The sequence below is a fragment of the Oryctolagus cuniculus genome, chromosome 7, assembly GCF_051225735.1.
Source record: "Oryctolagus cuniculus isolate XC-2025 breed Fujian yellow rabbit chromosome 7, ASM5122573v1, whole genome shotgun sequence".
In the NCBI taxonomy this organism is placed as follows: Eukaryota; Metazoa; Chordata; class Mammalia; order Lagomorpha; family Leporidae; genus Oryctolagus; species Oryctolagus cuniculus.
In genome coordinates, this window is record NC_142873.1 from 40,673,149 (window position 1) to 40,683,733 (window position 10,585).

The 10,585-nt window shown below is 40.8% G+C and overlaps 1 protein-coding gene across 1 annotated transcript; it reads left to right on the plus strand.

Moving 5' to 3' along the window:
- The first annotated feature begins 8,936 nt into the window (after positions 1–8,936).
- LOC149125477 (olfactory receptor 6N1-like) lies at positions 8,937–9,881 on the plus strand. Its single transcript, XM_089301644.1, has one exon. It carries the CDS (start codon positions 8,937–8,939, stop codon positions 9,879–9,881), a length of 945 nt encoding a protein of 314 aa, XP_089157770.1.
- The last annotated feature ends 704 nt before the right edge of the window (positions 9,882–10,585 follow it).

Genomic DNA, 10,585 nt, shown 5'->3' on the forward strand with positions numbered 1-10,585 from the left:
TCCGGCGTAACAAATCTTCCCAGGCAGACGAATCAATTAATTCACAAGCTTTTATTGGGATTCCGCTCCCGGGTGAGGTTCCTTGGTCCCTACAGAGAGGGGGCGGGGGGGGGTCGTTGAGCGTCAGAGGTTGGGAGGGGTCCTTTTATAGATACAGGGCATGGGGATTAAAGATTAAGGCAGGTCTGATCCTCATTGGTTGACCTTTAGGCACCCGTGAGGACCTTGACAAGGACTTTTCTTCCCCAGAAGTACAGGCAGGGACTCTCCATTCCCGGAAGTATAGACCTTCTCTTCTTGTGGATCCCAAAGCTACCATATAAGTGACAATAAGTGGGAGAGTCAATTTTATATATACCGAAAATAGCAAGACCTTGTCATTATCCTGGTTTTAACTTTCTTGACCTATAACACCTAGAGTTACTCAGAGAACCAGCCTTACTTTCCTGAATTGGTTATTTCTGAGTTAGAGACAGAAGAAACAGAAACCATATTAGTATAACAAGGATTTCAGAATCTTCCCCAATTTCTCTATTCTCTGCCTCTCATCCTTAGGGGAAGTTTTAAAAGTGAGATACACTATGTCTAGCTCTGATCTTGGATCTCAACAGACAGGCCTTAGACCCTGTTCTTATTGACTATTTACTGGGTGCCCTAGATTGTGTTTCCTAATGCACCCGTGTCTTGTGTACCACACATTGTCAGATCTCCTGGAATCCTGAATATTCTTTCTTTCTTCACATAGATTTAACCCCGAAGAATCTTCATAAAGATTTTCATATATATTAAAATGCATACATAAAAAACTGCATAAATTTCAAAAATTATCACAGCAAATATAGGTTTATCTTTCAATTCCATTTTCTACAAACTTTTTGAAGCCCTCAATATAGTTGCACAGCCCTAGCAAGATGTAGATCTTTTTGCAGAGATCAAAGAAGATATCCTAGAAATCATATGATCCAATATTTTCAAAAAAATGTAACAGTAGAAGAATAATATATAAACCAGATACATATAAAGCAGAAAACAGACTAGAATAGAGAATACCAATGGGGACTTAAGATCCCTAGCCGTTCCTTAAATCCTCTTTTCTCTTCTGGCTTTCCCTCCAATTCCTCTCCTGAGATGCTTTTAGTTCAACCTTCTCACTTTTCCAGTGAATGAACTGAGGGCCAAAGAGAGAACATGATGGACCAAGGTATACACAGCTCATTACTGGGTAAGGCAGACTAGAACTTGCCAGGGACGGGTCACTGTGTGAGTCTTGAATACTCTATACATTTTTTTCTTTTAATATTATTCCATAGAGATCATCTAAATATTTATGTAGTACAATTATAAAGATGACTGGAATTGTAACAAACAGACACAAGTTCATCCCAAATCCACTAGTGGTGTCTGGATGACCTTGGCAAGTCTTTCTCAGCCTCATTCTTTCTGTCTACAAAATAAATGGCTGGCAATGGAATTCTGTTGGCAACACTTCAAGCTTAGGGAGCTTTGATTCTAGGATTGCAACACTTCAAGAAAACAAGGCCTGAACTATGCTTAGATCATTAAAATCAAGAACAGAGAAAAATGTGTTGGTTTAAATTCAAGTGTTGCTGTTTTTTTTTTTTTTTTTTGTTATACAATTTCTGGGAATAATCTTTTTTTTTATTTTTTTTAAACTTTCATTTAATGAATATAAATTTCCAAAGTAAAGCTTATGGGTTACAATGGCTTGCCCCCCATAACATCCCTCCCACCCGCAACCCTCCCCTTTCCCACTCCCTCTCCCCTTCCATTCACATCAAGATTCATTTTCGTTTTTCTTTATATACAGAAGATCAGTTTAGCATACATTAAGTAAAGATTTCAACAGTTTGCTCCCACACAGAAACATAAAGTGAAAAATACTGTTTGAGTACTAGTTATAGCATTAAATCTCAATGTACAGCACATTAAGGATAGAGATCCTACATGGGGAGTAAGTGCACAGTGACTCCTGTTGTTGACTTAACAAACTGACACTCTTGTTTATGGCCTCAGTAATCAACCTAGGCTCTTGTCATGAGCTGCCAAGGCTATGGAAGCCTTTTGAGTTCACTGACTCTGATCATATTTAGACAAGGCCATGGTCAAAGTGGAAGTTCTCTCCTCCCTTCAGAGAAAAGTACCTCCTTCTTTGATGACCCGTTCTTTCCACTGGGATCTCACTCGCGGAGATCTTTCATTTAGGTTTTTTTTTTTTTTTTCCAGAGTGTCTTGGCTTTCCATTCCTGAAATACTCTCATGGGCATTTCAGCCGGATCCGCATGCCTTAAGGGCTGATTCTGAGGCCAGAGTGCTGTTTAGGACATCTGCCATTCAATCTTAACTTCTCCGTAGTCATCTGTTTCTTCTTTTCTTTCTTTCTTTTTATTTTTTTAAGAATGTCCACAGCAGCTATCTGTTTCTTTTTAAAAAATATTTATTTATTTAATCCAAGGCAGAGAGATAAAGAGATTACTATGAGAGAGAGAAATTTGGAAGGAAGGAGGAAGAAAGGAAAGAGAGAGAGAGAGAGAGAGATTCACTGGTTTACTGCCCAAACGCCCAAAACAGGCAGAGCTGGGTAAGGCTAAAATCAGGAACTTAAAGTTCAATCTGGATCTTCCACATGAGAGGTAAGGACACAGGTACTTGAGTTGCTATCCATTGCACCAGCTGGAAGCTGGATTGAAGAGGCAGGATTGGAACCCAGACCCTCCCGTAAGGGGTGTAGGCTTCCAAGAATCACCTTTGCTCTGCCAGATGTCTACCCCCATTTTTATATTTAAAAAGATTACAGTGATCCCCACAGCCTCATGAAAATTAAACAAAATACCAAAGTGCCTAATAAAGAAAGAGGTCAAAAAACAAAATACATGAGTGCATATCACTACAGCAGTAATCATGTGCACCCAGCTTTCTGACTGCAATCATCTGAAATACCACGACTCACAATTTATGTCTTTTGGCAAGTTCAGTTAAAACCTGAGGTGGATCACCATTTCACACACAGTTGCCTAGAAAGCTGATATCAGAACAGTAAAGATGTCTTTACTTATTCAGGAAGCTTCAACAATTCTGTGTATGTGCACAATGGTATGAAAGTGAATATTAAATGAATCAAATTTGCACAAAATGTACAAAACAATTTAGAACTAAGCGATATGGTTTGTATTTCTTCAGTAGAAATGATGAAAACATGAGATACATGATGAAATAAATAGCATGGGGAATTATAAAAATAATATTGACAAGTTAAAAGTAGTGCAACAGAGAAAAATATAAAAACACACATGTACAATTCCCACAGCTAGATTAAAATATTTTGATTTTCAGGATTTTAGCATTTGGAATTTTAATTTTCCATGAATGTGATTTTCAGGTCTTTAAACTCTGAGATTTTATTGTGTCATATTTCAATAGTCCAGACTTGTATCTTTGGGGATTATTGTTAGCACTGCTCAGAGAGTTCCCTCTGCGATTACACAACCCGAGATTACAGTGTGAAGATGGACATCTGTGAACAAGAAGTGGGCTGTTAACACTCGTGGCACCTTGATCTTGGATTCCCAGCCTCCAGAGTGTAAGAAGTAAGGTTTGTTTATAGTCTGAAGGAGTTACTGCAGCCAGAGCAGACCAAGATGGGGCGGATGCCTCAGAATTCCCCTCTAACTCCTTGCTGCTTCTGTTTGACATCCATCTCATGATCTGCAAACACAGAAACACATATTCAGATCACAAACTCTTCAGTACCATCAAAGCTAACATTGAAAGATCTAGAATGTTCACGTAGGTTATCATCTAAGTGAAGCCCAAATATTTTTAAGAGTGAAACACAGGCCACCATTAAGTAGTTACACTGGTACAGCTGGTATTAACTAGAACTCTTGAGCAAGCCAAGATAGGTGATATGTCAGATATATTGACATGTGTTTCAATAGGTAATGCATCTATTATTAAAAAATTAAAATAAACCATAAAGATGCCCGTGAAGGAATGTTTCTCCGACTTTAATACCCTTTGCCAGCTCCCAACCTCATAAAAGAAATGAACAATCATTAGTCTTTCCTACAACTCTCCGGTGTTTCTTCATGAAAAATGAGCAACTATGGATATTCATATGCTTCTTCTAGAACTCCTTACACATTGCTGGAGATACATCCTCATTTTGCGAAATAGTTCCACAGTATTTCATTGTTTATTTTATCTAACCAACCCCCTATTGAAGGGCTCTTTGTTCTCACAATCTTTTGCTATTACAAACAAAACTAAAATAGACAACCTAGAAATGGATTACTGAGTCACTGAACAGTGAAGATGCAGTTTGCACAAATATTGTTAGTTTCTTATCCAAACTGTACTGTTCATACATTCATAACCAATGTGTGAAAATGCCTGTTTCCTCACCAGCAAAGTATGTTTATAAATGTCTGGACCTTTGTCAATTTAAAAGTGAGAAAATTATCCTAATGTAGTTTAAAATTGTACATATCTCTACTGTTGAAGAACTGTGTTTCTTCTTTTAACTATTTTTGAACTCTTTACTTAGTGTGAGGTTAATCTGATGAGTATAAAATAAACTGAATGTAGATCATTGCAAAAAATTAGGAGAGAGAATAAGAGAGGAAGCAGGAGGAAGGGTGGGAGTGTGGGTGAGAGGGTAGTGTAGGAAGTATCACTATGTTCCTAAATCTGTACACATGAAATACAAAAAATTTGTTCAGCTTCAATAAAATATTTTAAAAAATCAATAAAATTATGCATATCTTATAATAGCTAGCTCTAGCTAAATATCTTTTCACATGTTTAAGTGCTCCTCCTATTTTATAAACGCCTGTTTTTGAGCCTATTTTCCCCATTGCAAATTAACCATCCTTTTTTTTTAAAAAAAATCTTTATTTTTTATTTATTTGAAAGACATAGTTACAGACACAGAGAGGGACAGAGAGATGTTCCATTGGCTGGTTACTCCCTAAATGGCCACAAGTTTGGGGCTCAGCCAAGCTGAAGCCAGAACAAGGAGCTTTTTCTAGGCCTCTCACTTGAGTGCAAGGAGCCCAGGAATTTGGGCCATACTCCATTGCTTTCCAAGGCACATTAGCAGGGAGTTGGATCAGAAAGGAAGCAGCTGGAACTCAAACTGGTGCCCATATGTAATGCCAGTATTGCAGATGGTGACAACCCACTACATCACAACACCAGCCCCAAATTAAGCATCTTGAGGAGACTACATTTTATCCATTTCAAACCAGCCCTAGTATGAAGTAAAGGAAATAGAAAGTGTTCCATTAATATACTTGATGAATTGGTAACGAACTCACTGAGATTTCTTTTCACATTATTTGAGTTGCATTTTGTATCGGCCTTTCTAACTTTTTTTCTTGGAAAATAGTATTACTATTGATGGGCATTTAGGTTGATTCCATGTCTTAGCTATTGTGAATTGAGCTGCAATAAACATTGAGGTGCAGACAGCTCTTTTATTTGCCAATTTAATTTCCTTTGGGTAAATTCCAAGGAGGAGGATGGCTGGGTCCTGTAGTAGGGCTATATTCAGGTTTCTGAGGAATCTCCAAACTGTCTTCCATAGTGGCTTTACCAGTTTGCATTCCCACCAACAGTGGGTTAGTGTGCCTTTTCCCCCACATCCTGGCCAGCCAGGAGTCACTGTGCACTTACTCCCCATGTAGGATCTCTGTTTTTAATGCATTATACTATGCAAATTAACAGTAAAATTAGTATTCAAACAATATTTTATACTTTGTGTATCTGTGTGGGTCCAAACTGTTGAAATCTTTATTTAGTACATACTAAGTTGATCTTCTGTATATAAAGATAGCTAAAAATGAATCTTAGGCTGGCGCCGCGGCACACTAGGCTAATCCTCCACCTTTCGGCGCCGGCACACAGGGTTCTAGTCCCGGTCGGGGCGCCGGATTCTGTCCCGGTTGCCCCTCTTCCAGGCCGGCTCTCTGCTGTGGCCAGGGAGTGCAGTGGAGGATGGTCTAAGTGCTTGGGCCCTGTACCCCATGGGAGACCAGGAGAAGCACCTGGCTCCTGCCATCGGATCAGCGCGGTGCACTGGCCACAGCGCGCCAGCCGCGGCGGCCATTGGAGGGTGAACCAACGGCAAAGGAAGACCTTTCTCTCTGTCTCTCTCTCTCACTGTCCACTCTGCCTGTCAAAAATAAATAAAAAAAAATGAATCTTAATGAGGTGTGGGATGGGAGAGGGAGTGGGAGATGGAATGGTTGTGGGTAGGAGGGAGGTTAGGGGAGGAAAAATGCTGTAATCCAAAAGTTGTAATTTCAAAATTTATATTTATTAAATAAAAGTTAAAAAAAGTAAACAATATTACTAATAAGTATCTCAAATGCAGATGTTGTAGGGCAGTGGACTGGGCCACCTGATTGCATCCCACATTGGAGTACAGGTTCAAGTCTTAGGTACTCTGCTTCAGATCCAGTTTCCTGATAATGAACCCTGGGAGACAACAGATGATAGTTCTGGTCATCGGTCTGCTGCCAACCACGGGAGAGACCTGGATGGGTTTCTGGGCTTCTGACTTAGGCCTGGACTGAGGAATAATTCAGTTAAGACAATATTTATAAATATTTTGTACATTCCAAATAATATAGTATCCATAATGTTTTTAAAGATATACTTCCACCTATGAGAGAAAACATTTGGCATTTATCTTCTGTGTCTCCTATTTCACTTAGCATAATCTCCAATTCCTTCAGTTTTGTTGCAAATGACAGGGCTTACTTCTTTCTAATCTTGTAAATGTATTTGTTTTCATTTTACTTGAAAGACAGATACACACACACACAGGGCGGGGCAGGAAGAGAGAGAGAGAGGCAGAGAGAGAGAAAGAGCTTTCATCCAGTCATTGATGTTTAGAATGTCTACAGAGCTAGGGCTATGCCCCACAGAAGCTAGGAACTGACATTCAGTCTTGGGCTCTAATATGGGTGGCAGGGACCCAACTACTTGAGCCATCACTTATCGCCTTCAAAGGTGACTATTAGCAGGAAACTGAAATTGAAAATGGGAAGGTCAGGACTTGATAGGATACAGTCATCCCAAGAGGCATCCTAACCACTGCACCAAAAGCATATCCCAGGATTTCATTTCTTATGGCTGCAAATGGCATTTCATCAAACTAAGAAGCTTCTACACAACAAATACTTTTTTTCAAATATTGGCAGCCCTATTATGAAATGACAATCAAAATCATGCATTCTTCACTTAACATTGTAACATTCTCTTTTTGTAAATTTTTTTCTTTTAATTAATTAATTTGAAAGGCAGAGTTACAGAGAAAGAGGAGAGAGAGAGAGAGAGAGAGAGAGATCTTCCATCCGCTGGTTTGCTGGTTCACTTCCCAAATGGCCTAAACTGCCAGGGCTTGGCCAGGCCAAAGCTAGGAGCCAAGAGCTTTGTCCAGGTCTCCCAAGTAGGTGCAGGGGCCCAAGCACTTGCACCATCCTCTGCTGCTCTAGGTACATTAGCAGGGGGCTGGATTGGAAATGGAGCAGCCGGGACTTGAACCACACTCATATGGGATGCAGGCATCACAGGCAGTGGCCCTACCTGCTATGCACAGCACTGGCCCCAGTACTGTAACATTCTCAGTTCTCTCTTTTACTTCATAATGAATTTCTTGATAGAGGCATTGAGTTATTTGTTGGTTTGTTTTTGCTGTTGCCTGTTATTTTGTTTTGCTTTGAGAAAAGTTATTTGAGATATACAGCTGGTGTGCTTCTCCTCCCTGTGCTCCACTCCCTGCTGCTGAGAGACCCTGACTGGGAGACAGTCACACTGAGCAACTCCAGGGAGCTCACATCTAGGAATCCCTGGGAGGCCAGCATTTCCAAGGAACATGAGTATAAGTAGCAGAGTGCCTTTGGGTAGAGAGGATGTCAAAGATGCTGTTTCTAGTTTTAATGTCATCAAAACAGGCAGGTAAGCAGGCGGGGGTGAGGAGACTGAGCAGAAAGGAAAGTCACTGAAAACAGGCCTATACGACGGCTTAGACCTTTCCTGCGTGGACCCTCCGAGGGTGTGGGAAGACAACTCAAGGTGCATCTTCCAAAATCCATGAGCTGTTTTCAAAAACTTAAGAGCAGCATAAATTATCTATGTTTCAACATGCTTAGAAAACAGTTTTATTTTAAAGAGGCAAGACTAAAGGGACTCCTCTTCCGAGTGTGAATTGCTGGTTAATAGTGAGCAAGTTCACAGAGCCAGATGCGTGACTTCAGAGAAAGCTTCTTCTTGGGGATTCTGACCTCATGGTTTTCTTTTTTGAGAATTCCTGGCATACGTCTCCTTTGAGGGACCATTTTCTGATACATGCAGCCATCAGACACCACAAACCTAAGATTTTAGGAACTACTCTGAATTGCTTATTACTCATTTTTCCCCTCTTCATCATTTAGTCCTACCAGAATATGGTATAAGCTCCACAATGTCTTTCTGAAAGAAATCTAAAAGTCAATTTACATTACTTGTCTCCCTCCTATACTGACAAATATTGCTAATTATTTAATCATCGGAATCTACAGGAGGGTAGCAGTTTTCTGTCTCTTGTGTTGTTTGATAGAGAAGGAGTGGAGAAATTCAGCTGCCCAAGTCAACGTACCCCAACATTATACTACAGAAAAGTATTTCATTGGGTTCAGGTGCTTTGGCTTCTAGTTTATGCCCTAATACTCACAGACTCTATGATATGAAGCCACGATTTTCTGCTTTTTGTGCTATGGTTACTCTGTTACAAAGTGAGAGACTTTGATTAGTTAATGTCCAGGTTTCTTTCAGGTGCCCCATTTGATGTCCTAGGCACTACAGTGCTTTCTGAATCAAGGAAGTAGCTTGAAGTAGTTCATCTTCTGTTTTATTCTGTGTTCCTAGGAGCCATGGATCCTGTCAACCACACCTGGACCCAGAGTTTCATCCTTGCTGGTTTCACTATCACTGGGACCCTACGACCTCTTGTTTTCTTGGGGACCCTGTGCATCTATCTCCTCACCATTGCTGGGAACTTGTTCATCATTGTCCTGGTCAGAGCAGACTCTGGACTGTCCACACCCATGTACTTCTTCATCAGCGTCCTCTCTTTCCTGGAACTCTGGTATGTCAGCACCACAGTGCCCACACTGCTCCATACCCTGCTCCACGGGTGCTCACCGATCTCGTCGGCCGCATGCTTTATCCAGCTGTATGTCTTCCATTCCTTGGGCATGACTGAGTGCTACCTGTTGGGTGTCATGGCGCTGGACCGCTACCTTGCCATTTGCCACCCACTCCGCTACCCAGCACTGATGAGCAGACAGGTACAGCTTTGGCTAGCTTTGGCCAGTTGGGCGGCTGGCTTCTCAGCTGCCCTTGTGCCAGCCAGCCTCACAGCCACTTTGCCTTTCTGCTTGAAAGTGGTGGTCCATTACTTTTGTGACCTGGCACCACTAATGCAGCTGGCATGTATGGACACAAGCTGGCATGCTCGAGTCCATGGGGCAGTGATTGGTGTAGCTACTGGTTGCAATTTTGTGCTGATTTTGGGACTCTATGGGGGCATTCTGAAAGCTGTTCTGAAACTGCCCTCAGCTGCTAGCCGCACCAAAGCCTTCTCTACCTGTTCCTCCCATATGACTGTAGTGGTACTTTTCTATGGTTCTGCTTTCACCGTGTATGTAGGTTCACCTGGGAGTCGAGCTGAAGGAACTGACAAGCTTATTGCCTTGGTGTATGCCCTTCTTACTCCTTTCCTCAATCCCATCATCTATTCTCTTCGCAACAAGGAGGTGAAAGAGGCTGTGAGGAGAACTACTAACAGAATCAGGACTATTTTGAGAGAAACCTGATGGTTTCTACTTCTCATAATCTGATAATCTGATTGATTTGCCAATCATATGACCAGAGTCTAAGTAAACATCAATAGGGGTGGACATTTGGTTAAGAGGTTAAGATACCTGATTCCCACATCAGAGTGCCTGAGTTCAGTTCCTGGATCTGCTTTCAACTTTCTGCTAATGGAGATTTGGAGGGCAAATGGTAATGGCTGAAGTGGTTGGGGCCCCTCCACTTACGCGGGTGATCTGGATGGAGTTCATGGTTCCTGACTGTTATAGGCATTTGGAAAGTGAATCAATACATGTGTGTGTGTGTGTGTGTGTGTGTCTCAAATAAATTACAAAAAATTTTAAAAAGAAAACCCAATTAAAAGAAAACAGTAAGATCATTAGTGAAACATGTTGCAAACACCCACTGTTGCATTGTTTAGAATTAGAACATAGAGAAAAGAGAGTTATGATCTCTGATCCCATCAAAAATGGGGGAGAAGGGTCACAAAGAAGGAAAAACATCAGAATCACAAACAAGTACTGAATTCATGACTTAGGCAGTGAAAAACAAGAAGATAAACTGAAACAAGGAGTGGCAGTAATTTTCAACAAGATAGAGTTCTTTCAGAATAGTTAAGAGGGTAGGAAACAAGGTTGGAAAAAGGGAAAAATATAGCTTAAAGTTTCAAATGCTAAGCAGTAAACCTTGGGCAAAAAGCTTATCA